At 49.2% G+C, this 27,917-nt stretch overlaps 2 protein-coding genes across 2 annotated transcripts in view; both read right to left on the bottom strand.

The window, feature by feature from the left end:
* Positions 1-1,879: 1,879 nt before the first annotated feature.
* Positions 1,880-18,621, bottom strand: ACVRL1 (activin A receptor like type 1). The gene is made up of 11 exons (XM_049783416.1): positions 18,372-18,621; positions 15,619-15,745; positions 13,191-13,258; positions 12,487-12,738; positions 12,111-12,319; positions 11,799-11,898; positions 11,146-11,292; positions 10,576-10,851; positions 9,659-9,856; positions 4,508-4,638; positions 1,880-3,421 (listed from the first exon to the last, which is right to left on the bottom strand). Exons 2-11 carry the CDS (start codon positions 15,636-15,638, stop codon positions 3,287-3,289), a joined length of 1,536 nt encoding a protein of 511 aa, XP_049639373.1. The 5' UTR covers positions 15,639-15,745; positions 18,372-18,621; the 3' UTR covers positions 1,880-3,286.
* Positions 18,132-27,917, bottom strand: part of ANKRD33 (ankyrin repeat domain 33) — a 27,538-nt gene continuing 17,752 nt past the window's right edge. Inside the window, 2 exon segments of the mRNA XM_049782970.1 lie at positions 18,132-18,278; positions 18,372-18,780. Coding sequence (XP_049638927.1) covers positions 18,132-18,278; positions 18,372-18,780 — 556 coding nt within the window.

Below are 27,917 nucleotides of genomic sequence, written 5' to 3'. Positions count from 1 at the left end.
TCTGGGGCTAGGTTCTTTGGTGTCCTCACCTTTGCCTTTTTTAGTTTGCCCATCTGTTTTGGTTTTTGGATTAGGGGCCAGATGTAGTGGTGCACAGTACACTTCCTGCCTAAGCACCTTCCTGAGCCCTTGGTTGCTATGGCTCCAGTCTATGGGTGCTCTTGGTTGGATAGAGGATGGGAAGGAAACCCAATATGGAAGTGGATGTACAGAGTGTTGGGAGAGCAGAGGACACTCCTGAAGGCCCAAGCACAGCCCAGGCACCACTTCAACCCCCTGTGAATGCTGCAGAGGCCCCTCAGGGAGGACCCTTACCTCTATGTGTGTGAGAGCAGGTAGGAGGCCCAGTTCCCCTGGTAGGAGGCAGGGCTGGTTTCTTGTGTCCTCCCAAAGGCAGGTGCCTGGACTTGGTGATCTCCCAGGGACCCCCTACACCTGGAAGGGCAATGAGACAAAGCCTTTCCCAATGGTCAGGCTTCTGTCCTTTCTTTTCTGCAATCACCCTGCAGTCCTGGGAGGCTTTTCAGGGTGGAGATAGAAGGGAGGATGGGGTACAATCAGGAGGAGGTAAAAGCTGCCTGACTAGATGTTCTGATTTCCCCGAAGCTTGAACAAGAGACTCTCTGGGCAGGAGACCCTGTCTGTGGTAAGGCCCCAGGGCCCCAACCTGGAGGCCCACTTAAGAGCTTTAGGAGAGGGGGAAGTCTATGGCCACAGGATTGGGGGTGCCCTCCCAGCAGTTCTCAGAGGGCCTCTAGTTCAGAGGCACAGAGGTTCTAGGCAAGGTCCTCGCCTTGCATAGCCTCCCAGTTTGTACTCTCCCCACAAGCTTCCTGGAAGTAGGGAGTGGCTTTCTGAGTCCAGAATGCCAAAGTGGGTCCCAGGGGACAGAGATCTCCTTCCCATTCTGAGGTTGAGAACTGGAACTAATTCTAGGCAAAATGGGGATTCCTTTCCAGAGGGCTTTAAAAACAGAGAATTGGGCCGGGCAGTTGAAGTTGACACAGAAAGTTCCTCTATCCCTGTGATTTTCAGAAAACAATCACTGCCAACCCAAAGCATTGAGGAGCTCTCGCAAGGGGGCGCCCTGGGCAGGATGAGGAGCCTCCCACCCGCCAGGGAGAGGCTTGATATCTCAGTCTGGGAACCTGGCAGAGAGACAGCCGCTATGCATTCTTTTGACCAGGAGAGGGAGGTGTGACCGGCGCAGTAATCTGGCAGCCCTTGCACAGATTGGGAAATGCTGAGATTTGGGCCTCAGCGGCTGGTGGTGGTGGTGATGGTTTAAGCCTGAGCCGGAAGAAATTGTGACTTGTTTTTATTTGTTTTGGCCACACCCAGCGATGCTCAGCAGTTACTTCTGGTTCTAAACCCAGGAATCATTCCAGGCTTTGCATGGGAACCCTATGGGATAGCCAGGGATCTTACCAGATCAGCCTTGTGCAAGGCAAACGCTTACTGCTGTGCTATTTTCGGGCAGTGACTTGTCTCTTAAGGGCAAAGTTGGGCATGACACCTTGGAATCCTCTTTCCCACCAGCCTAATCTCCTCAGCAGTTCTGGGCTCAGCCATGGTTTATTAGGGACCTACAGTGAGCTAAACATGTGCTAAAAGATCTGTAAGCAGAGTCCTCAGATAGAAGAGAAGAGACACTTCTGTCCTTCGTTCATGCAGCATTATGTAGACTGTTTCCGTGTCTCCTGCCTCCCTGGCCACCCATTTTCCATACACTTTCTCTTAGCCCTCCCCTGTCACTCCTCCTTCTGCCTCGGAGACTACCCAGCCCTAGGGGGATCTGGGGCCTTCCATGTTTGCCTATGACATATTAGAAGGAAACATTTTGTCCCTGTATTAAGTAGATAGCTTTATCTAGGGGCAGCCCCAATTCCCAGACGGTAGGTTTGTAGCCCACATTTGTAACAGGCCATGGACACACAGGTTTGATGATGTGGGAAAGCACATGCCTGTAGTCTCTTTTCACCCTGTTTCACTTTCTGGTTGTCCTCTTGTGCAATGCTGGGAGTCAGGCCTGGGAAGGTGCTGGGGAAATGTTCAAGAAACCCTAAAACCTGGTTCATTTACAGCCTGTCCAGGGGCAAGTGAGAAGAGGAGCATGGGTGCTAGAGGCTTAATGACTGCAGCTAAATTTCTTCTGAACCTTGGAGGTCCTATAAGAAGCTCCATAGTCCCTATCTGGGGTGGAAGAGGCTAAGCCACAGAGGGTTCTATGGCTGACTTATTGGCCAGCGTAGTTGGCCTGAACTCAAGGCCAGCGCCTTCTACAGATTGGCTAGGAATGGGGCTTGTAGAAAGAGACTATTCCTGGCCTCTAATAAAGTTATTTTCAAATCTCCATCTTGAGGCAAAGTGCCAAGGAATAGAAGAAGTAAGTATGACTCAGCTCAGAACCAGGCTGAACTTTCAGACTATTAGAGCTGAAAAGACCTCAAGTACATCAAGACCAAATCTTTCAAACCTTTCAGGTCCAAGGACAGAGAATGCCTCATCCTTCTCACATAAAGCCAGCACCTAGGACCTGACTAGGGTTTCTGCCTCCTAGACATCCCCCAGGTATGCTGGCTTTGCCATGACTTGTTATTCTAAAAGTTCTGGCCTTTATCTCTTGCTCCTGACACCTCTTCACTGGCAAATGACCCTCCCTACTTTGGTCTAGTTTGTCAGCGAGCATGAGGGATGAGGGATCGATAATCAGGCCCCAGCTCACTAGTCAGTTGGCATTCAGAGAGAGTTGTCAGAGAGAAAGAGAGGGGAAGGGGTAAGGAAGTGAGTTCCAGGCTGCAAAAAGAAACTGATGAGACTGGCTGTCTAGAGCTTGTGCCAAAGGTTGAGGCCTGGAAGAGCTGGATATCTATAAGACCTTACCAGACCGTGTGTGCTGGTAGGACCATGGGGAATCTCCCAAGGAAGGCTTAAAATGCAGGTATGATGGGGGTGGGGGCTTGGGCCTGTGATTCTCAGGTTAGGCCAGCACAGTATTTGAAGCCTTCTTTGCATCTAGTCCTGGAATTGGTGGAGGCAGGGGGCTGGGGCTGGGGGGTGGGGATGGAGCCAGTCAGGGCGCCTGCTGCCTGGAGCTGGCTAGACAGTGGAGATCAGATTTCAGCCCAGCTGTATTTTTGGCAGGGGATGGGGTGAGCTGGGCAGACACAATCACCCCTCCCTAACCCATACACTCACATCCCCTCTGCACAGATGGGTCCCCACACCCCACCACCCTCTGCTCCCACCAGATACAGGCAAAGAGAAACCAGGCTCAGGATCTGGGCTAGTAAATCACTTTGGGCTTCTGCAGACTGTGGCTGAGTTTCTGCAGTGTCTTCTTGATCCTTAGAGCTGTGAGGCGAGCAGAGGGGTTGGGGTACCAGCACTCCCGCATCATCTGAGCCAATCCTGACAGGACCTGGGTGAGGGCAAGAAAAAGAGGCAGAGAAGAGGAAATCAGTAATGGGTTGGGAAGATGGAACGGGGAAGGCCAGCAGGGTGGCCAGGAGTGCGGGGACATGCAGGATAGAAGGAGGGAGAAGGAAAAAAAGGAGAGGTTGAAGAGTAAGAAAGAGACAAGGAAGGGTTGGAAGAAGAGAATATAAAGTGGGGGAGGGAGGTCTGGGAACTGACTTAATCCCCACCCCACTGTGTCCAGGATCTGCTTAGCCTTGCAGTCCCCACTTTCCCATTTGCAGCTGCTCTCTTAGTCCTCCCAGCCTGGGCCAGAAGACAGTAGAAAATGTGTGCTGGGTATTGTGCTGAAATGAACCACCCTCAGGAAACTCAGGGGTCCTGGGCGAACCAGCCTCAGATCTACCTCAAAGTTCAATTCTGCTTCCCATGATGGGTGCCACTTTGTTAAGTATGATCACAAGAACCGGGAGGTTCAGAAAGTTGGGTGAGTGGTGCCACTATGTGGCTTTGTATGCTGTGTGGAATGACTGGGTCTAGGTGCACCTGTGCATACACTTGCACATGCTTGTGACCACACCTGTGCATATGTCTGTACACACACCTGTACATAAACCTGTGCATACACCTGTGCACGTTTTTGTTCTTATCATCACTGTGTTCTGAGTGCTACTGTGTGCCATAGTTTATGGTAGGTTGCAGGCTCTTGGGCTCAGAAAAAGAAGAAGATGTGTGCAGACGGTTGCTGGTAGTATGTGTGCATGAGGTGGCATACAGGGCATGCCTACATGCTTATCCACATATGTGTAGATATCTTACATAAGTGTGTGGAGTATTTTGAGAAAAACAAAAGCAAATAAGCAGCAGCAACAAGTACTGAATAACAGGAAATGCAATAGTGTCCCTAGGGGCCCACAGGCCAGGGCCTGGGAAATCGCACCCTGGGAAAGAAGCACTCAGACTCCATTCCCCCAAATCTATCAGAGGTGATGAGAAGCCACTCCCTCAGATTCTCAGATTCCCAGACCCTGACCACCTAGCTGAGTCATCCCCTCTTCCTGAGCCCTCCCAGCCCCAGTGGAGGACTCACCGGGTCTGCAGCTAGTCGGTTGGGGATGGTGGGCGTCTGCTGGTCAACACACACCACCTTCTTCATGTCCTCAAAGCTGGGGTCATTAGGCACCACATCATAGAAAGGGGGTCGGTAGTCCTCCACAATGCCTGGGAGGGAGGGGAAGGACAAGCCTCTGAGTGATATCCCCCCTCCCCCCAAGAAAGCTCAATCCAGGAGCCAGAGCGAAAGCACAGGGGTAGGGTGTTTGCCTTGCACACGGCCCATCTGGAATGAACCTGAGTTCGGTTCCTGGCATCCCATATGGTCCCCCGAGCCTGCCAGAAATGATTTCTGGGCACAGAGTTGGGAGTAACCCCTGAGCACAGCCAGGTGTGGCCCAAATCCAAAAAAAAAGCTCAATCTACCCCTCGAAAGTCAGTGTCCAGGGCCTAGGAAAGTGGGAAAGAGACCTGCAGGCCACCACTGTGTGACATAAGTGTTATTATATCAGCAAAACAAATCATGCTGTTTGTTTTGCACTGACCAGCTTGGTGTGCTAAATACCTTACTAGCATCTCTGTGTGCCTTTGCAAGAGCTTACACTCTCGAGGATGCCCTGCTTTCACAATTGATGCTTGAGGAAAACCCTGAGGCAGGACTCCAGGCACAGGTGGCAACAGCAGTGCCAAGATTCACACCATCCTGTTGGGTTTCTAGACCACATCTGGTCCCAATCTTTCTATGACCACCCCCTCCAGACCAGGGGGATGCTCTCGAGCCCAATTTTCACAGTGTCCCCACTAACAAGAGCTTTTTAAGTGTTTGCCATGTGCCAGGCCCTGTGTGACTGCAGAGTATCAGATCCTCACAACTTAAGGACATAATGCTATTAAGAGTCCCACTCTAGGGCTGGAGAGATAGCACAGTGGTAGGGCATTTGCCTTGCATGCAGATGGACCGTGGTTTGAATCCCCGCATTACATTTGGTCCCTGAGCCTGCCAGGAACGATTTCTGAGGCAAGATCCAGAAGTAACCCCTGATCGCTGCCGGGTGTGACCCAAAAACAAAACAAAACAAAAAGAGTCCTACTCTATAAGCACTGAAATGAAGGCTACAGAGGTTACACACATGCACACACACACACACACACACACACACACACACACACACACACACACACACACACTTGTCTGAGATCACTCAAATAGTAAGGACAGAGCCAGAATTTAAGTCCAGAATTACCATAATCCTGGCAGTGCTCAGGGGACCATATGGGATGTCGGGAATCAAACCTGGACCCACTGCATACAAAGCAAATGCCCTCTGGTTATACTATTGCTCCAACCCCAAATCCAAAAAGTTTAACTAGATTTCATGCTCACCCTTGAGGTAAGGGCATGGTACAAGAAGAAGACACCCTCAAAATTGAAAATTTTCAAGCCAGAGCAATAGCATAGCGGGTAGGGCATTCGCCTGACACACAGCTAATATGGATTCCATTCCCAGCATCTTATATGTTACCCCAGCACCACCAGGAGTGATCCCTGAGTTCAGAACCAGGGATCTGAGCCTTAAGAAGCCTGGATGTGGCCCCAAAACTACCAACACCAACAAAAGGGGATATTTCATTCAGGTCCAAATAACTTCCCCTGGGGATGGCAGGGACTGGGGTTAGGATTGGCTGTCCTGGTCCATACTAGCCTCTCAGGAACTCTCTGGAGCTACAACAATCCAGGCAGAAGAGGTCAAGTCCAGAAAAAGTGCCCCTGATTTTGTCCTGCTTCCCCAGGGGCCCTGGCCAGTTTGTCCCAAGCTCCAAAGAGCCTGCGCCAGCTGTTTTCCCAGTGGCGAGTTTCCAGGCCAGCCCTTGTGCCGCTCGCGCCCTAATCAGCACTGCACAGAGGCCCAGCGTGTCTAATGGGCCTTTAATCAGGGCCGGAGCTGACACCAGATTACAGTGTTTATAATGTGCTACAGATCTCTGTGGGGCTGCAAACTTCCCTCTGCCCCAGGAGGCCACTGTCAGCCTCCCAGTCAACAACACCACTGTCCAGCCTTCCTCGAAGGCAGCTTGTCTCAGAGGCTTTGTTGCTCCCAGGTACCAGGCCCACAGTTCTTCCCAGGGACTTAAAAAAAAAAAATTCTCTAAGTGCCCCTTTGGAAATCTACCTTCTCTAAGCAAATAAAAGTGTGTGCCCTCATCCCATGGCACCTGAGACTATTACTGGATCCCTAGATCATTCGAGTACTGCTAGGGGAGGAGATAGACCACTTTGGGAAACACTCTTCTAGTCCATCTCACAAAATCCCACCTCGGAGGGATGTAAGTCTGAGCCTCATGATGGTGTTCCCAAGGGATAGACTACATAACTGAAACCAAATGAAAGCTGGTCTGGGGCAGGCCCCTGTTCCCCTTCCACCCCCATCCCCCAGAGCACAGCGGGCACACTCTGGGTTGAGCCCAAACTCTCAGGAGTTCTGGAAAACCCTCCTTGGTTAGTGTCTATAGATTGGCATGCCTCCCTGCCCTGTTCAGGCAGCTACCTATCAGTCACCCACCCCAGGACTGGGCAGGCTCCCGTTACAGTGATGAGGTCCTGCAGTGGCTCTCAGCATCTCCCAGTCAGCATTCCCTGTGGCATCTATGATAACAAGGGGGCAATAAGCAGGCAGTGGAGGTACTACTGGATCACGCATTTTTTTTTTTTTTTTGTAAACAAGGAAACTGACCCCAACAACAAAGAACCTGACTCCCAGAGACAATGCCTGCCTTCAGACCCTGACTGCCTCTAGCCACTAGTTAGTTTTGTTCTGTTTTGGGGCTACATCTGGTGGTACTCAGGGATCACTCTTGGAGGGCTCGAGGGATCATATGGGATTCTGGGGATTGAACCTAGCATCCCATATGATGTGGTCCAGGGTGTCCACATGCAAAGTAAGTGCCTTTCTCACTGTATTATCTGACCTCAAGTCACTTTATATATATATATATATAATTTTGTTCTGAGATTCCTTCATCTGTGCAACAGGGCTGGTAGGCACTCAAATGATAGTATTTGTCATTATTATACTTGTTTTGTGTGACGGCCACACATAGCAATGCTTGGGGCTACTCCAGGCTCTGTGCTCATGGGTCACTCTAAACAGTGCTAGAGGTCAAACATGGCCGGAGAGGTGGCGCTAGAGGTAAGGTGTCTACCTTGCAAGCGCTAGCCAAGGAAGGACCATGGTTTGATCCCCCAGTGTCCCATAAGGTCCCCCCAAGCCAGGGGTGATTTCTGAGCGCTTAGCCAGGAGTAACCCCTGAGCATCAAATGGGTGTGGCCCAAAAAACCAAAAAGAAAAAAAAAGTGTAAATAGAGGTCAAACATGGCATGCAAAACATGCACCCAGCTCATTGAATGCTCTTTTGTTCGCAAAAGACTGCAATAATAATTCACATGAGTGGGCTGGAAAGATAGTGCAAAGGGCTATTGTTTATTTGGAAGCCCCAGATTCAATCCCTGGTATCATATGTACCTCATAACACTGAGAATAGTTTGAGCACCACAAGATGTAGCTCCAGAACAACACACACACACACACACACACACACACACACACACACACACACACACACAAATCACAAATAATTGAAACTAGTACTTACTGAACTCCAGAGCAATTCTATGCTACCTTAAAATTTGGATTATCTTTGCTACTAGAAACATTTTCTTCTTATTTTACAAATAAGAGTGAGACAAAGAGAAGTTAAATCATCTGTCATGGTCATTGGTAGAGTCAGTAATAGAATCTAGGCAGGCTGATTCCATTCCTGGTCCTTAATCAATAAGTGATACCATCTTCCTGCCAATATAAAGCACTTTAGTAAAATTATATTTGTATAGGAGTCAGAGAGATAATACATGGGTTATAGCACTTGCCTTGTGCACGGTTGACCCTAGTTCAATCTCAGGTACTACATGTGGTCTCTTGGACCCCACTAGGAACAAGAACTGGTAATGAGTGACTCTTGAGCCAGAGGAACCCAGAGTAAATAACCCCTGAATCATCATGTATGGACCCGAGCCAGGAGTGATTTCTGAGCACATAGCCAGGAGTAACCCCTAGTGTCACTGGGTGTGGCCCAAAAACCAAAAAAAAGAAAAAGGAAGGAAGGAAGGAGGGAGGGAGAAAGGGAGGAAGGAAAGAGAGAGAGAGAAAGAAAGAAAGAAAGAAAGAAAGAAAGAAAGAAAGAAAGAAAGAAAGAAAGAAAGAAAGAAAGAAAGAAAGAAAGAAAGAAAGAAAGAAAGAAAGAAGAAAGAAAGAAAGAAAGAAAGAAAGAAAGAAAGAAAGAAAGAAAGAAAGAAAGAAAGAAAGAAAGGAAGAAAGAAGAAAGGAAGGAAGGAAGGAAGGAAGAAAGAAAGAAAGAAAGAAAGAAAGAAAGAAAGAAAGAAAGAAAGAAAAAAGAAAGAAAGAAAAAAGAAAGAAAGAAAGAAAGAAAATCATGTGTTTGGGGGCTGGAGGGTTGGCGCAAGGCATTTGCCTTGCACACGCTAACCTAGGATGGTCCGCGGTTCGGTCCCCAGGCATCCTATATGGTCCTCCATGCCAGGGTCAATTTCTGAGTGCATAGACAGGAGTAACCCCTGAGCATCATCGGGTGTGGCCCAAAACCAAAGGGAAAAAGAAAAGAAAGAAAGAAAAAAAGAAAATTATGTGTTTTAACCCATTGAGCTATCTCTCCAGGCCTGCTACATGTTTAAGTTCAATAAATGTTAGCTGCCACCAATGTTTGTACGGCCCTTTAGCCAAGATTTCAGAGTGAGAATCAAAGTCTCATAGACTCAGATGAACCTAAAAATGTCACTCGGCTGAATCAGCTGGTAATTGAAATAAAAGGGATCAACAGGTCAGGCCACCCGCCAATCAGGCCACAGACACAGCAGTGATAAGAATTTTCCAGTTTCTTGGGCCCAGAGAGATAGCACAGCGGCATTAGCCTCGCAAGCAGCCGATCCAGGACCAAAGGTGGTTGGTTCGAATCCCGGTGTCCCATATGGTCCCCCGTGCCTGCCAGGAGCTATTTCTGAGCAGACAGCCAGGAGTGACCCCTGAGCACCCCCGGGTGTGACCCAAAAACCATCTGCCTCTCTAGCTCCTTGCCCTATCCTCTCTTCTTCGTCCTGTGGAGAGTGGGTGCTCACCGTTGACAATGGTTCGCCGGGCAATCTCCCACAGTACCAGGCCAAAGGCCCAGATGTCAGTCCACTTGTAAGACTCAAAGCAGTCTGTGCGAATCTGCTCATCCAACACCTCAGGAGCCATGTACCGCTTGGTGCCCACTCGAGGGTTGTTGCCGATGTCCAGGTAATCGCTGCTCTGGGAGTGCATCACAGCCAGGCCTGTGGACACCAAGCCTGTCATTCCCAAGGCCAACATATGCCCACAGATGGGAAGGTGGGAGAGGGGGCAAGTCTAGGGTCCAGGTGTCAAGGTAGAGTGGGAGAGAGTGGAGCACAGAGGGGCAGGTGAATGGAGGCTTTCCTTGAGAACAGCTGTAGGGCAGCGGTCCCTTGGAGAACAGCAGTTCCCCCTTACACTTATATTGGAAAGCATCATCTCCATGAAAAGACATGACTGGCATTGTTATACCCATCTGTCAGAGCAGACTCCTAGATTCTGATGAGGAGATGCCATGTCATCTGGGAAAGCCCAGATGAGGACCCAGACTGCTGGCTTTTTGCCCGTCTTCCAACTCTTGAGCTGGGCTGGTGCCCCAGAAGAAGTCTGGGCCTTGAAAAAAGCGCTAATACAACTAACTTGTGGAGGTGAAGTATGGTTTAAAGTAGTGACCTAGATGGCCTTCAAGATGCCCTGGTGCATGGAACAAAGGCGCAAGAACCAAGTGGTGGGGGAGTGGGAATCCTGCCTCTCTGCAAAGGGTCTGCCTAGGCCACGCCACCAACCAAGGGCCCTGCTTGCTCAGATCACAACAAAGCCCCCTCACACTCCTGCCAAGCAGTTTAAGGCTTGATCCAAGAACACTTCCACCACTGAAGACACACCCCCTTACCACCCTTCCCACCTGCCCGGGTCTCCCCCCTACCCACACCAGGCTCACCCAGGTCAGCAATGCAACACTGCAAGTTGCTCTTGACCAGCACGTTGCGGCTCTTGAGGTCGCGGTGGGCTATGGCCGGCTTGCCCTGCGTGCCAAAAATCTCCACGTGCAGGTGTGCCAGGCCACAGGCTGCAGACACTGCTAGCCTCAAGGCCAGCTGGGGATCCAGCGTTTGCCTTTGCAGAAAGTCGTAGAGAGAGCCGTGCTCATGGTAGTGAGTGATGAGCCAAAGCTGCGTGCTGGAATTGCGGGAAGTCATGTCCGAGGCAATGAAGCCTGTGGGCAGAGGGTCAGTTGGCTCCGTCAAAGAGCTTGGAATTAAGGAGGCTGAACTGACCAGGGACTGGATTGGGGCAAGAGGGCAGAGGATGGATTGGGTCAGGGACAGTTGATCCAGGATAAAAGTCAGTCTATGTTAAGTTAGAGAAAGAAGTTGGAGTCAGCAATTCTGAGGACTGACTGGGAGTCCCCTGGGATGTCTAAAGATACCCAGGATTTACCCAAGACCTGGGATGCCAGCCCCATTTCTTGCATAGTGCACCTCTCCCTCCCAGTTCCCACTCTGCTTGCCTAGGATGTTGTCATGTCTGAGTAACACTGTGTTGTAGATTTCTGTCTCCCGGAACCAGGACTGCTCATCCCTGGAGGAGAAGATCTTGACTGCCACACTCTCACCATGCCACAGGCCTCGCCACACCTCCCCATAACGGCCCTTTCCTGATTCAAAGACAGGAGGGGAGGGAAACATCACAACCAGGTTAGAACACAGAAATCTATAGAAAAAAGCCCATCTTATCTTGACATTGCATGTATCTACCTGTAGAACTGAACCCCTGATGTTTCTAAGGCAGACCTCAACCCAGTTGACAGGCCACTGCATCTGGTTTTTTTGTTTGTTTGTTTGTTTGATTTTTGGTTTTTGGGTCACACCTGGCAGTGCTCAGGGGTTACTCCTGGCTCTATGCTCAGAAATAGCTCCTGGCAGGCACGAGGACCATATGGGATGCCGGGATTCGAACCACCATCCTTCTGCATGAAAGGCAAATGCCTTAACTCCAGGCCCACTGCATCTGTTTTTAACTCACCCCAACTCCAGTCCATCAGAAACCCACTCCCTGTGCAGGCATATTCCCACCCATGACCCCAGAGGCCAAGAGCTCCCTGGCTCTTCTAAGTTCCTGGGAGCCCTTGGTCCCCATTCCCCAAGATCAAGGGCAGCTCACCCACACATTCCACCAAGGCCACCTGTCGTGCCACTGTCCTCTGCACCAGGAAGGGGAGTCCTGAGCCACTACCCGTGGTGCAGTCACTGTCCAGAAAGTCCTGTGGGTACCAAGAAACTGAGACTCGGCCCCACTCATTCCAATCCCTTCCTCTGTGGCTTGGATCGACACCTGTGCCTAACGCATGGGGATGTCCACACAGAGACTGTGTGGCTTTCTCATTTCTCTGTCAGGCCATGCCCTTTGATTCTATGGTTTCTGTCCCACACCACCACCCACCCATCCATGCCCTAGGTTCCCTCAGGCACATACCCCCAACATGCTGTCCCCCTGCTCTGAGGCCTTCAGGATGAGACTGGACTCGCCCAACTCGCTGAGCAGGCTCCGCTGCTTCTCCTGCCTCCGCCGGACATGCCATAGGCCCAAGGTGCCCAGAGCCACCAGGACCAACAAGGCCAGTATAGGACCCAAGATCAGAGGCAGCTGACCATCAAGCTCGGGATGATCTGGAGTTTGGGTGGCTGAGGGAGAAGAGGAGGAGCATTGAAACTGAGCTTCAAGCAGGTACATCCCCATCCCATGCCAGTGCTGATCAGATCCCAGGATCCTGCCTCTCCCACCCTCCTGACAGCATAGGAGGAGAGCCAAGAGGAGGGGGACTGGACTGGGAGGGAGGCAGCAGACATACCTTCAAGCACCAACGTCACATTGTGATTGCAGAACGATTTGTAGCAGCAGTAGTGGCTGACAAATGTGGTGGGCCGTGATCTGCAGAGCTCCTGGTGTAGATTCCCACAGCCCCGATGCTCCTGGGGTTGTCTGCCCTCCTCCCTTACCAGCATCACGGTGCACCAGGACCCCTGACAGGTCGGGCCCCTGCAATGTGGATTCTCACACGTGCATGTCACCATTGGGCCCCGAGAGGGCTTTACAGGGTTGCCTGGGAGACACACTGGAAGCTCAGACTTTAGGGGTCCAGTTCCCTGAGTCCCACAGTCCCTCCCCTCCTGCAGATGACCTGAGGCTACTCCCTTAACTCCATCATTCCCAGATTTTCCTTCCTTACAGGGCCTTTTGTCTACCAGTGGCAGCAGAGATTATGAGAACCAGGTTCTGTGCCTCTCTCTTTACCCCCACTTCTAGGCTCAACTGTGGCCTAGGACCTGAACCCAAGGCTGTCCTATGTCTTCCTTCACTTCCCAACTCCCCAGGACAGCAAAGGAGCCTTGGGGGACAGACGGGGAGCTTAGTCGGAGTGAGCCAGACCCACTCTCCAGCCAGGTGCCTAAATCCCTTCTCCCCAATTCCTCAAACTCCACCCAGCAAGATCTAAGTCCAGACGTCCCTTTCTGCAACCAGGCCCCTGTGCCTACCTGTGTCCCCAATACTCACCTGGGGTCAGACCCAAGGCTGTCAGTAGCAGCAGGAGGCTTCTCCTGGGGAGCTCGGAGGTCATGGTCCTGGGGAAGAGGAGAGAGGGTGCATGTGGTGAGATGTGATTTCCTCGGGCTTTCAGTCACTGACCGTGGGTCCCTCCCACCCAGAGGAAATCACTGGGAGGTTATTTTGGGGGGAGTGGAGAGCAGGGAGGCCTCCTCCCTCCTCCCTGTGTCTGGCTTTGGGGCAGGGCCTACAGGGGAAGTCCTGCTTCACTTCCCCATGGAAACCATCCTGTTAGGGTTAAGGGTGGGGAACCATATTTAAGTGACCAAAAGCTTGGCCTCCCAGCTAGGCAGCCTGCTGTGAGCTCAGACTCAGTGTACCTAAGGCCTGGTATTGAGAGAGAGTGGGGTCTTAACTCCCACCTTTTCTCTACCTTCTGCTCCTTTCCTCCCAGCCTCTAGCCCTGCCCATCTCTGTTTCAATGCCCATCTCCCTTCCCCCACCCTCCAGCCCTGGCTGCCTCAAATATAAACAGGCTCCTGTCTACACTTCCTGCCATTCAGAGTCCTGCCAAGCTGGGAACAGGAATCAAGATTGTTTAGATTGGGGTCCAGATAGAACAGGCAGGAGTCACGCACAGCAGGAGCTTGAGACAGTCTCAGGACAAGAGGGTGGTGGTGGCTATGGGAGCTGGAGGAGTCACTTGGGGCTGGGGTGCACTGGGACAGAATTCTAGGGAGGCTCCTTGTAAACTGCAAAGCACTATTTCTTCTTTGAGGCAAGATGGGATGACAGCTCAGACAGTGGAGGAACTCTGTCCTCTGTCAGAAAGGACTCAGTGGCAATGCCTGGGAACACTAAGAGTGCAAACTTGATCCAAAAGGGCAGAAGCACAGGTATGGCAGGCTCAGTATTTTGATTCAAACCTCAACACTTCATGGGCTCCCTACCATCTTTGGGTATAAAATCTTACTGCTGGGAAAGCCCCCCAAACACAACGTAAACAAAGGTGAAGAGATAGCTTAGAAGGACGAGTGCACATGTTTTGTACACAAGAAACTGGGGTTCGATTTTTAGCACTGCATCATCTTTTGGGAACCACCAGGAGTGACCCCCTGAACACTGATCCATGATTAGTGCCTGAGCACCACCAGCATAGCCCAACATTCCTCAAAACAAAGAACTAAGAAAAGAACATAAAGCAGACTCTCAGAGCAGTGTTCCTTCCTCTCTCTCTCTCTCCCCCAGTCCCAGTGGCAGCTCAGTTCTGGACACTCAGGGTTGTAGCACACAAAGCTTGGCCATGCCAGGCTGTGTCAGGTATGAATCTGCAATCTCACCAGAGTAGAAGCGCCCCTTAGAGCCACTCTCTGTCTTCTTTCTCCTGGGAAATAGTGGGGTGGGGCCATGACATGTGAGGGAAGTGAAACTCACTCAGATTGAATGTTTGACCTTCCATAGCCAGCTAAGGTGGAACTTGTTCCAGATGTGTGGTGGAGAGTGTGAAGGGCAATAATTGCAAGATGCTGTGATTACCCATGACCCAAGGCCCAAGCCAATAGTGCTTCAAGATATAAAGTGCTCGAGCTTAACTCTGATGGCAAGAAAGACTTTAGAGTGGCATATGCACCCTGTGCCTGGCTCTTCGGTCAGGAGCAGCTGGCACAAGGGAAAAGGAGAAGTGCTGGGCAACATGGTATAAGAATGGTCCAAATGAGCTTCATGATGCTTTGACAGAGGGCAGGATAACAGGGAGGGGTGTTCCCTGGGCCTTTCTGGGGGGTGGTAGCTATGACCTTCCTGCTTGGGTTTCCTCTGCCCCAGAGGCCCCGGGCTGAGGGAGGAAACAGCCCTGGCTGCTGCAGCTGTGTCCCAGCCTCTGCCTGACCTCCTGGCCTCCTGGCTAGCACTCTGCGGTGGAACAGGACCCCGAGAACCTTCCCAGGAGTCTCAGAGCAGCTGAATTTGTTCACTGGGGTGATAGCAGGAAGGCATGTTTAACAACCTTTACTTGCTCAGAGAGCAGCCTAAAGAGAGGGTGTAGACAGGCAAGGGAAAATGGGTAATAGTGGAGGGAGATCCTGCGGCATCCAGGCAGATCAAGGGCCGGTCTTGCACCTATTTGATTGCATATCAGAATCTCCCGAAATGTTGCTTAGAAATGCACACTCTAGGGGCTGGAGAGATAGCATGGAGGTAAGGCGTTTGCCTTCCATGCAGAGGACGGTGGTTCAAATCCCGGCATCCCATATGGTCCCCCAAGCCTGCCGGGGGCGATTTCTTAGCATAGAGCCAGGAGTAACTCTGAGTGCTGACAGGTGTGACCCAAAAACCAAAAACCAAAAAAAAAAAAAAAGAAAAAAGAAAAAAGAAATGCACATTCTAGGACGAGAGCAATAGTACAGCAGGTAGGGCACTTGCCTTGCATGTGGCTGACCTGGATATGATTCTCAGCATCCATATGGCTTCCCAATCCCTACCAGAAGTGATCCTGAAGCAGAGAGTCTAGAGTAAGCCGTGACAGCTGCATGTGGCCTCAAACAATGAAATGTATATTCTAGGGCCTGAGAGAGAAAGAAAGTTCAAGGGGCTAAGGGTTCATATCATGCACTTGGATCCCTTATATCATATGATCTGCTGAGCACCACTGGCAGTGACTGCTGAAAAATAACCTGTGAGTGCTCTCTTCCACCACCACCCCAGCCCCAGCACTACTGAATATGTTCCCTCCAAAAAAATGAAAGAGGGAAATGAAAGGTGGGGGTGGGCTCACACTCTTTGCTCTCACCCCCAGTTTAGATTTTGATTTGATTCATCTGGAACTAGCAAGAAGTATGTTCAAATTCCCTGAGATAATCCTGGTTAGTTAGTGTGGGAAATGTATTTTGAGAAATGTCCCAAGAGCTTTTCCTTTCACAGGCTTCCAGGATTGCAGGGGGTGAGTGCTCGATAGATGAGAATATTCTCACTCAACCCCTGCCCCGTACTCTACTGGAAGAGCAGAGATACACACAAGTGAGACACCAAAGATAGGAGCTTGGAAACATGGCAAAGATGGAGTAGGCCTTTCATCTGGATGTGTCCAGTTCCCACCACTATCCTAATCCTGAAAACACAGAGAAGTAAATTTGGGGCTCTGGATTTTAAGTGGACCCTGAATCAGGTTAAGTACAAAAGGGTGTAGAGTCCTGGTTAGCTCAGGCCCAGAAATGACCCCCCCCCCCCCATTTTCCCTGAAACCCAACTCTCACACAAATAGACTCCCAGTACTGGTGGTATCCTTTCACTTCTAAGCAAAACTCTGAAAGACTGCCTGCTGCTGAGGAAGCAATAGCTGTTGTTGGCCAGGAATCACAAATGCTCAACAAACTTCAAATATTAACTTAGAAATCTTGAATAGTCTGAGTTAGCCTACTGAGGGCTCCTTTTATGCTGTGCGCTCACCAGGAATGAATGATCTCACATTTCCTTACAACAAGCTAAAAGGAGAACTGAGACAGGGGTTGTTAACCTTCCTGCCCTTCATGGTTTCTTGATCAACTTAAATTGCTAGTACTTAATTTTTGATTGGTCTTTTTGTTTTTTTTGCTTTATTTTGTTTATTTTGGGGGCTGTTCTCTTCTTGGTGTTTGGGGGTCACTCTTCAACACTCAGAGAACCTAGAGGTCCTTGGAAATATAACAAAGTGTCCTGCTTGCAAAATCTGTGTTCAGTCCTTTGCGTTATCTCCCCAGATCTGCTTGGTCATTTTATTCCTCCAAGTATTTGATACTAAATGAGTTCCTCAAAGGAGAAAAAATTAAAAAAGGAGGTTTTTGTGGACGTGAAAGACTAGCCAAGCTGCTGATCTCATCAAGGAGCACGGATGTCAGTTTCAAAACCGTGACAAAGTCCATCTATTTGCTTTAGACTTAGTCTTAGGTGGAGTGCTAGCATAAGGACTCGATGAGAAGGTGCCTGTCCATTTTTCTTTCCCCAACACACCCGAGAGAAAACCTATTTCCCACAAAAGCAGCAACCATAGAACCAGCACCCACAGCAGCGGTCATGAGCAGGAGATGCGGGCACTGAGGTCCCATCTCAGTGGCAAAGCAATTCTCCCAGGGTTCCCCTTCATCATAGTCACAGCCCTGTCCTCAGAATCCCTTCATTGGCCCTTCACAGAGGGGTGCTGCGGCGTCCCATCCATAAGGTCTATGATCACAGAAGCGGCAGGGTACAGCACAGGTTCAAACTCGACTTCTTTCTATCTCTGAGAGCTGAGAAGGGCCAAGGATTTCAGTTCTTCCCACCCCAAGAAGATGAGGCGAGACTCGCAGTTTAGTGAGTATTTAGAAAAGGGCTAAGCAGTACATGAAACTCTTACTCGAAGTCACCAAACCCCAACTAATCCCTTTTTACCACATTAGAACTTTGGATAAATCTTAAGTCTGAACTGCAGGACAAATATAATCTCTCTTCTGCCAGCCTGTGGCCAGAATGACATGAGAAGTAATGTTTTTCTCAGGGTATATACATAGTTCAAAATAAATGATGGCTCTTTTGTTTGTTTGTTGTTGGGCCACACCCAGTGATGTTCAGGGGCTACTCCTGACAGGGCCGGGGAGAAGGTGGATCATAAGGGATGCCAGGGATCAAACCTGTTTTGGTCAGGTGAAAGGCAAAGTGCCTTATCCACCGCTCCAGCCTCTATGATGGCCATTTGGATGACCATATGACATCAGGGAATTAATGCAGTCAGGGCTGGAGAAACAGTACAGTTGGTAAGGCATTTACCTTGCATGCTATAGACCCTTTGATGATCGCCTTAGTCCCTCCAGCCCAGCCAGGAATGATCCCTGAGCGCAGAGCCAGGAGTAAGCTCTGAGTACCTTCGGGTGCTCCCCTCAACACCCCCAAAGGAGAACAGGGAGAAACAGAGCAGCAGGGATGGAGTGACCCCCCCATCATTCAGTCCCTCAGGAGCGGGTGAGACTTGTTGCCCACGAAGTCTTTGGCCAAGGAGGAGAAAAGCGGGGCAGCGCGATCCGTCGACGCAGGACTCTGACGCAGGACACTCAGAACCTGGGGTTCCTGCGTGGAGGAAGCTCGGGGTCCCTAGAAAAAGGGGGGCTTCCCCGGGCTCTGCTGTGACCTGCCCAAAGGAAGCACGCCCAGGCAGGCTCTGCCGGGCCGCGGACCTCGACTCACCTCTGGGCCAGGGCTGCCAGCAGGGCTCGGGGCGCGGCGGGGCCGGCTCCCCACGACGGGCCGCTCGCTGCTCGCTCCGCGCGGGCCTCCCCGGGCTGCGAAGGGGCCGGAGCCACTGCTTGCTGTCCCAGCGCCTTCCTGCCTGGCCCGGCTCCACCACTCCCTCCTCATAAACCGTTTCCTATTGCCCAGCTCGCCCACCCGCCGCCGCTCGCCCTCGTCGGGCTGCGGGGTCGGACCCTCCCGCGCGGCTCCCACACCCCGGGCAGCCGCCCACGCCCCGGCCCGGCCCGGCCCGGCCCGGCCCCGGGACCGAGCCTCCCACATCCGCCTCTCCCTCCGATGGGGCGGTCCTTGCAGCCGGCGCGGGGGGTCCCCCGGGGTTCGTGCCGGCGCCGGGCGCTGGGCACTGAAGTGGGGCGCGAGGGTTGGGGTCGAGGCTCAGAGCCGCAGAGGGTCGACGTGGGTTCTCGGGGTGCGAATTGGGGCGCGGAGGGGCTGGGCCTGAGCGTGGCGTCCGGGCGTTACCTGTCTGTCCTTCTGCACCCCGACTTCAGCCCTGACCTGGCCCACCACCGGCTCTCCTCTCCCGCCAGGGCCGAGTTTGCAGCTAGCTGGCCCAGACCCCAACATGTTTTGTCTCCGCCTCCCCCTGGGGGCCCAGCTGGGTCCAAATATTCTGGCTTTCTCCCATGGACTCCATCCATCACCCTTCTTTCCTCTCCCCTCTTTGCAGACTCTTTTGCTCGCGCTGTGGGTAAACGGGCCCAGATATGGGGGTTCTTGTCCATGGTGAGGACAATTGGGACCCCTGTGGCCGCACCCAGAAAAGGGACAGGGATGCTGCACCCCCACCCCACATCGCAGCAAAACTGAAGGGAGAGGCTGAGCATTGGCCTTGGCCGGCCCCTTCCCGGCGGCCCCCTCCGGGTAAGTGCTCCTTGCTTCTCCAGGGGACACTGCCAAGTTCAGGGTTGCATTGACAGCTTTTCTCCCAGGATAGACGAGCTCTGCTTCCAGTGCTACCCGCAGACCCTTTTCTACCCTCCCAAATCCTGCTATCTGGAACTCCACAACGGTGTCCCCTTAATCAAGTGGTACCTCTCTCTGCCTCAGGTCCTCAGCCTGCCAAATGGGTATCATAGGCCTACTCAGGACCTAAGATGCTCATAGAATGGCACACAGGCTTTTCCCCACACAGCATGATCTCCTAAGCAATCACTGGAGGAGAGAGTGCCAGAGCACACCACCGGATGTTACTCCAAAATAACCAAATAGCAAACAAAATAACTCCATAACAAACAAAATAACTACATAATTAAGCAGTACCAGTAATTCAAAGAGGCCATATGGCTAAAGAAGGGTGGTAGGGGCCGGATAGCACATTCGGGTTTGATCCCTGGCATCACATAGGGTCCCCCAAGCTTGCCAGGAGCGGTTTCTAAGTACAGAGCCAGGAGTAACCCCTAAGCACTGTCGGATGTAGCTAAAAGCAAATAAATAAATAAATAAATAAATAAAAGAGTGGTGCTGTGTCAGGCATGTCATCGAAGAAGGATCCAAATGAACTTCACCCCATGAAAGGGTTTACTTATACCGGCCAGTGAAAGGCTAGCAAAAAGGTAGCCTTAGAACCAAGTGGTTTGAATGTGGGTGCTAAGGGCCAAGGATGTGAGCCAGTGGTAGTGTACATGCCTGGCACAGCAATGAAAGACGAGAGAGAGAGAGAGAGAGAGAGAGAGAGAGAGAGAGAGAGAGAGAGAGAGAGAGAGAGAGAGAGAGAGAGACAGAGAGAGAGACAGAGAGAGAGAGAGACAGAGAGAGAGAGACAGAGAGAGAGACAGAGAGACAGAGACAGTGAGACAGAGAGAGAGAGAGCTGGAGTGAATAGCACAGCAGTAGTGCATTTGCCCGGCACGTGGCTGACCCTGGACGGACCCAAGTTTGGTCCCTGGCATCCCAGGTAGTTCTCCAAGTCTGCCAGGAGCAATTTCTGAGCACAGAGCCAGGAGTAATCCCTGAAGTTTGCCAGGTGTGACTCAAAAAGTCAAAAAAATAAGAAAAGAACAGAAAAATAAAGAGAAGAGAAGAAAGGAGGAAAGAAAGAAGAAACGGGACCTGAGAGATGGCACGACGGTGGGGCATTTGCCTTACATGTAGCCAACCCAAGAGGGACCCAGTTCAATTCCTGGCATCCCATATGATAGCCCAGCCTGCCTGGGCCAATTTCTGAGTGCAGAATCAGGCATAATCCCCGGACACCTCTGGGTGTGGCCCCAAAACCAGTCAATCAACTAATAAATAAATGAAGAGCAATTTCTTTTCTTTTTCTTTTTTTTTTTTTTGGCTGGGGTTGGGGCACACCCAGTGATACTCAGGGGTTACTCCTGGCTATGAGCTCAGAAATCGCTCTTGGCAGGCTTGGGGGACCATATGTAATGCTGGGATTCGAACCACAGTCCTTCTGCATGCAAGGCAAATGCCCTACCTCCATGCTATCCGCCCAGGAGCTATTTCTTTTTTTTTTAATCTTTTTTTAATTTTTATTTTTAATTATGAGAACAATGATGCAAAAAAAGAGGACAAGGTAAAGTTACAGTGGAAGGACAATCACCCATAAACAGAGTTCTCAGAACCTAAGGTGGTTGGTTCGAATCCCAGTGTCCCATATGGTCCCCCGTGCCTGCCAGGAGCTATTTCTGAGCAGACAGCCAGGAGTAACCCCTGAGCACCGCTGGGTGTGACCCAAAAGCCAAAAGAACAAACAAATAAACAAACAAAAAAGAAGTTTCTTCCATGTCGGAAGCTTGTCACAAAGAGGGAGGGAGTGCAGCTAGGGCAGAGAAGGGACCACTGCAACAGTTTTAGTTGGAAATCATTCTAGACAGAACTGAGTGCTGAAAGGGAATAAAGTGATATGCATGGTTATCAGTATTGCAAAACAGTGTCTAAAAGGAAATGGAGGGGGGGCAGAGAGATAGCATGAAGGTAAGGTGTTTGCCTTTTATGCAGAAGGTCATTGGTTTGAATCCCGGCATCCCATATGGTCCCCCAAGCCTGCCAGGAGTGATTTCTGAGCCTGGAGCCAGGAGTAACCCCCGAGCACTGCCGGGTGTGACCCAGAGAGAGAGAGAGAGAGAGAGAGAGAGAGAGAGAGAACAGGTAGGGAATTTGCCTTGTATGTGGCTGGCTTGGGTTTAATCCCTCACATTCCATATGGTTCCCTGAGCACCTCCAGGAATAACCCCTGAGTACAGAGCCAGGAGTAATCTCTGAGCAAGGCTGGATGTGACCCATTAAAAAAAAAAGTCATAGAGCCAGGCTGGGTCGGGGTAACTGGAGACATTGGTGGTGAAATATGTGTCCCAGGTGAAGGGATGAGTGTTGGAAACATTGTCTGACAGAAATGATCATTAGGGGCTGGAGCGGTGACAAAGCGGTAGGGCATTTGCCTTGCACGTGGCTGACCTAGGACGGACCGAGGTTAGATTCCCCGGCATCCCAACTGGTCCCCCAAGCCAGGAGCGATTTCTGAACACATAGCCAGGAGTAGCCCCCTGAACATCACTGGGTGTGGCCCAAAAACCAAAAACAACAACAAAAAATCATTAACAACTTTGTAACTGTTTCTCTTGGTGATCCAAATAAAAAACCAATAAAGTTAAAAAATAATAATGAGACAAAGAAGAAAGAAAAAGAAAAAATCCAGTAACTTAAGGATGTGGTATGAGAAGCAGGAACAGGCCTCTGAGGTGAAATTTAGGGATAACAGCCCTTTCACAGACAGAGCTAGAGGCTGAGGAAGACAATCAGGATTGAGAACAATAAGGAATAAGGTTTAGGATTGACAGGCATCACTGCTGGCTGACCTCACTTCCTCTGTACCCTTGCTCCCCAACTGGCAACTGCCTCACCCCTGGGAGCACTGTGAATTCCAGAATTTAGGCACACCCAAACCAGTGTCAGGACAGAAGGGTGTCGCAGCCAATAGGAAGTACTAAGGGATTACGCTATCTACTCCTTTAGATTATAGTGGTTGCTCTCAGGAGCTGTTAGCAGAGGACTGAGAGGGTGGTTGTGGTTCATCCTTCACATTTACTTTCTTCCCTGCCCATTGGAGATTCTGATTAACCTCTCAAGCACAACCCAAGCATCTCTGTGCTGGAAGCTGAAGCTGCCCCAGAAAAGTCTCCAGCCTAGGATACTCACTAAGTATAAAAAGACTGAATTTGGGTTAAGAGCTGAGAATGCCTGGAGGGATCAGGCACTTGGCCTAAGAACCACCCATGATGCAAATAAAAGTAGAATGGGATGTGGGAGCAGGAATATAAAGCTGGTAGGATGTCTCACCCATCTCCCCAGACCTCTGAGCCTTCTGGATCTAGCCTGGTGCTCTTTGGGGCTCCCTGTTAGTAACCCTCCTATCCTTTCTCAGCACACTGCCCCGGGCAGGCATCTGAAGAGTGCAGAGTGGGAGAAAGCACTGGAGACTGAGCCCAGTGAGGAAAGGGAAAAGGAATTACAGACTGTGTCCAAGTCGACCAGAATTAATTACGCAGAAGAACCAGCTGTTCCTCATAATCAGTGAGGACAGAACAAGAGGAAGCAGGCCCAAAGGACCACAGTTTCGGTTTAGAGATTCAGAAGGGTTTCCCAGCAGGGAGAAAAGCAGAAGCCTGGGGTCCTCTGGAAGGCTGTGGGTAAACTTCCTGGACAGAAGCCACAGCAAGTCTGCCTGAAGAGCTGGGCCTAGACAATATAACCTTTCAAGCTCAGCTATGAGTGTAGACGTCAAACCTCACAGCAGAGTTGGATTCACAGGTGCCCAACCAGTGCAAAGCAGGCTGGGTATAATGTGCTGCTTGGAATCATGAAATTCTGCCCCCCCCATTAAGTGATGTAGCTGGGTCCTGTACCCACTATAAAGGAAAAATAAGTAAGTAGGAAATGAGCACGCTGGGGGGTTGGGGTGGACAATGTTGTTTGCTCTAGTTAGAGTGGTGTGCTTAGGCCAGACTACCTAGAGACTTCTTAGCTGTGAGAGATGAGGAACAGAGTGCCTGTGGGTCCTTTTTTTTAAAATAATTTTTATTTTGACCACAGTGGATTACATATCTTTCACAGTAATATTTTAGGTACATAGTGACATTGAATCAGGGGCATTCCCACTACCAGTGTTGTCCTCCCTCCACTTCTGTTAAAAGTATGCATCCCATATCCTCCTCCTTTACCCACTGGGCTACTAGTATAAGTGGTCCCCTCTGTGTCTAGCTTGTTGTAGATTAGGTATTGATTCTGTTGTCTTTGACTTTGGATTTGGTGTTTAAGTCTGATCATTTTTTATTTCTATTTAATGATCATACAACTGTTTGGTCTTGGTACCCTCCATTATTTCCCCCTCAATTTGTGAGGTGGAACAGGATGGTTCGAGTTATGTGGTTTTGTTTGAAGGAAAGAAAAAAAAATAAAATGAGACAAAAATCATACAAGCAAAAAATGGGCGGAGTCCTTCTAGAGGTTATAAATATCAATTTGAGAGAAGAAAGGGAAAAAGGAAGAAAAACATAACAACAATACAAAAAGAAAAATCAAACAAAAAATTCAAAAAGCACCACAGCAATAAAGACAACCACCTCACAATTACCACGGTTCTGGAATAAAAACAAAACAAAGCACACACACACAACAACAACAGCAACAACAATGGAAAAAAAAACAAACAACAACAGTAACAAAACCAAAAAAATTATTTTGTGCTGCTTCTATTTTTTTTTTTTTTTGCATAACACAGTAAATATTCGGGAGATTAGAAAGGGAATTCCCTTGCCTAAGAGATACAAGGTTTCTCTGCCTTTTAAGTATACTGTCATGGGAATAACTATAGACTTCGTACATGTTCATTTACTCTCCCCTAGGTCCTTTAGTGGTGTATGGAAAACTTCCGCTTCGTCATGGATGATCATATCAGACCTCTGTATCTAGAGATCTTGGTATCTGCACAGGTCAAAGGACGGAGCCTAGGATGGAGTCTTTCTTTACGATTCTAGAAGTTCTATTCCATCACTGTTGTTTTAATCAGTCTTCTGTAGTTGGTGGTTTTTGGTTTTTGCATTGATCCTAGGACAAAGCCTAGGATAGAGTTTTTCATTATGTTTCCAGAAGACCTGCTCAGTTGCAATTGTCTCATTCAGACTTCTGAAATTAGAGATCTTGGTTGTTGTACAGATCATAGACCTAGGGCCTTTTTTATTGGTCCCAGGATAAGTTCTTCCCAGTCATGGTTGTCACAGTCAGTCTTCTGTAGATAGTGATCTTGGCTTTTGCACAGATCAAAGGATGACAAGTCTTCTGATTTCATCTTATCGTTAGATGGTGAGGTAAGACAACCTGCTCTTAGATCAAGTTGTTGCCATTTCCTCATTGTTAGGATGCCATATCAAAACTGGTGAATGTTGATGTCAGAGAAGTATTAAGAATGTCCTAGAGGGAGTTTGGTTTCTGGAGCTGTTGCAGAGAACTGTGTCAGTTTTATGTCTGGGATCTAGAGTTTCGGGGTTGGACCGTTGCTGTCTAATCACCTGGAGTCTAGGTTGGGTCCACATAACATATGTTCAAGGTGGGAGATGCCCCTGTATTGTAAAAATGTATGAGCTCTTATCCCTAGTAGATAAGAAATTGTTTCTATACATAAAGTTTCTCCTTTTTTTGTATGCCTTTGCAAGAAGAAATGGTGCTATATTATTTGCTGGTGCATTTGGGGGTGGGAGTGTCAGGCTCCATAATCTCTGTGCCTTGGTTTTGACCTGAGCTATTATCCCAGGCAAGAAAGAGGTGAAGTTAAGGAAGAGAAGAAAACAGAAACAAGACAATATATATATATATAAATATATATATATATATATACATACATATATATACATATATACACTCACATATATAAAGAACAAAATTTTTTAAATGTGTTCAAAAAATTAATTAAGGGAACAAAGTGATGCAGACGACTACCTTATATTTGGGGATAAATAGGTTAAGAGGTAGTATTATATAAGTCTTAAACTTATAGAGGAAATATAGGCTTCCCATTGTCTTGTGGGGGGTGGAATCCAGACACATTTTCATCACACACCCTGGTCTTGTTGAGTTTGAGAAATGATTTGCAACAGAATGAGCTCGGGTAAAGTTCTTGCACTGGGGATGGGTCTCCTTTAATAAAGAAGTGGAGTAGGTACACCTAGATTGTTTCTCCTACTGCATACAGAGGAGTCTCAGCTTGGTGGACTGGATGCATCCATATGTGGCTGGGGGGAAGGGGAATGACCTCCCTAAGCCTCACTGAAGGACAGATAGTCCCATGTGTCCTAAAACAAACAACAAACTGGGGCTCATGGGTCTGGCTCCAGACCTAGATGGCCCCCGTAAGCCTCAGTTTTCTCCCCAGGGTTTCAATGGACTTCTCCCAAGGTATTTTGGGCCTCATAGTATCTTCTGTGATTCCAGGATTCAGGGAGCTTTCTGTTCCCAGATCCTATCCCTAGGGAAAGAAACATTTGATTGATGCCTATTTTGGGGAAATAAGGGTCAGGTAGAACTTGGTCTGGCCCCACAGGAGGACGCTGTGAGATGGGATCAAATTGTTGGACTCTGAGCCACCTCCCCGCCCTTCCTCTCTGATCCCTCCAGGATGTCCTCTAACTGGGTTCCTCCCCCTTTGCCCACCATAAGTCCTGGAGATGACTCAACTCAGGATGGAACCTTCAGGGGGAGGGAAGGTGTGCTCCAGCAGGCCTACAAGATTTCTTAGTGCCACACACAATGACTGGTAGCAGGCTGGTATGCAGCAAAGGATTTCTGCTATTTCCCAGCAATCCAGTGGCCCCTACCTTGCCCCCAATCCCACCAGTCCCATACCTCCTGGAGGCTCTCACTCTGCTTTGTCAAAAAGCGAGCCCCCAATTAGAGAAAGGAGCTCAAGTGTGGGGTGGCATCTCCTGTGTGCAGGCCTCAGCTCCTCTACCTGTGAGGACTGGCTGGCTGACTCCTCTCTACAGAATAAAAGCAAAGCATCTGCATTAGTCCTCAATGGCTGAAAAGCTCAACAGGAGTCTGAATGGAGGGAAGCTAAACCCGGGGTAGGAGAAAATCAGGAGGCAGGAGGTTGCAAGATCAGGGCATCTGCTCTCCCATCTGCTCTAAAAAAACTCAATGTCATTGCTGCTATTGAGTGTCAGACAGATGTGCACAGAATTGTCATTGTGACTCAGGGTTCAAGGTTCAGAACTCAGGTGGCTGTTTTGAAAACAAACATGAAAGGAATCCTTAGTAATATAATATAATTAATATAATATAATATAATATAATATAATATAATTCTGCAAAAGCATTTAGAACTCACCCATACATAGCCCTCTTGCTGGAGCCAACTTCTTCTGAAAGTGTAGATTTATCATTTCTCCATGTTTAACTCCACAACTCTAAGTAATGTGTTTCATTAGGTTGTTTTCAGCTTTGTTGAGGTGTAACTGACAGAACTGTAAGCCGATTATAGTGTACATGGTGATTTGATATATGGACATATTAAAAAAAGACCTATTAAAAAAGCACATCCATTGCCTCATGTGTTTCTTTTTGTATTCAAGAGAACATTTAAGTGCTACTCTTAAATTTTGTTATATAGCATGGTATCATTGACTGTGGTTGCCTGCTATCCTTCAGACCCTAAACCCTTACTCATGTGAGTTGCAAGTTTCTTCCTTCTTTCATTTATTTTGATTTTTGGGCCACATTCTATGCACTCCTAGTTCTGTGCTCAGAAATCATTCCTGGTAGGTTCAGGGGACCATATGTTATGCCAGAGCAAGAACATGAGTCAGCCACATGCAAAGCCTTAAAAGCTGTACTATTGCTTAGCCCTAATTTAAACCCTCTCTCCATATTCTGACCTTCAATCCCTGGAAACTGCTTTTCTATCTTAGTTTTCATAAGGTGGTAAACTTTATTTTTAAATTATAAATTTGTTTATTTGTTTGCTTTGTTTTTGGGTCACACCCAGCAGCGCTCAGGAGCAACTCCTGGCTCTGTGCTCAGAAATCGCTCCTGACAGGCTTGGGGGACCATATGGGATTCAAACCACTATTGGTCCTGGGTCGACCTCATACAAGGCAAACTCCCTACCACTGTTCATTTTGTTTTTAGTTATATCCATCAGTGCTCAGGGCTTAGTCCTGGTTTTATGTTTATTGATCATTCCTGGAAGTGCTCAGGGGGGTCATAAAGTGTGCTGGGGATTGAACACAAGCAAGTACCTTATTGGTGATACTGTCTATATGGCCCCCAATTTTTAAATTTTTATTAATATATATAGTGTTATCAGAGTGTTTAGGCCATATTTGGTGATGCTCAGGGATGCTTCCAGTGCTGGGCTTAGATGTCAAGCATCTTAAACCCTGTACTATTTTTTTTTTTTTTTGGTGTTGGGTTACACCTGGTGGTGCTCAAGACTTACTTAGGCTCAGGCTTTGTAGTCATGGATTACTACCAGCAGGTTCA

Source organism: Suncus etruscus, chromosome 11 (genome assembly GCF_024139225.1).
Source record: "Suncus etruscus isolate mSunEtr1 chromosome 11, mSunEtr1.pri.cur, whole genome shotgun sequence".
In the NCBI taxonomy this organism is placed as follows: domain Eukaryota; kingdom Metazoa; phylum Chordata; class Mammalia; order Eulipotyphla; family Soricidae; genus Suncus; species Suncus etruscus.
Note: the sequence above shows the minus strand (reverse complement) of the source record. Positions and strands in the feature narration are given on the sequence as shown.

Coding starts and splice junctions, on each gene's coding strand:
- ACVRL1 (XM_049783416.1), bottom strand. CDS start 15,638: ATGCTGAGAATCATATCCAG. Junction 12,320..12,486: donor TGTGACGTTGGTGCTTGAAG/GTATGTCTGCTG, acceptor CTTCTCCCTCAG/CCACCCAAACTCCAGATCAT. Junction 3,422..4,507: donor ACCGACTAGCTGCAGACCCG/GTGAGTCCTCCA, acceptor GCCCTCACCCAG/GTCCTGTCAGGATTGGCTCA.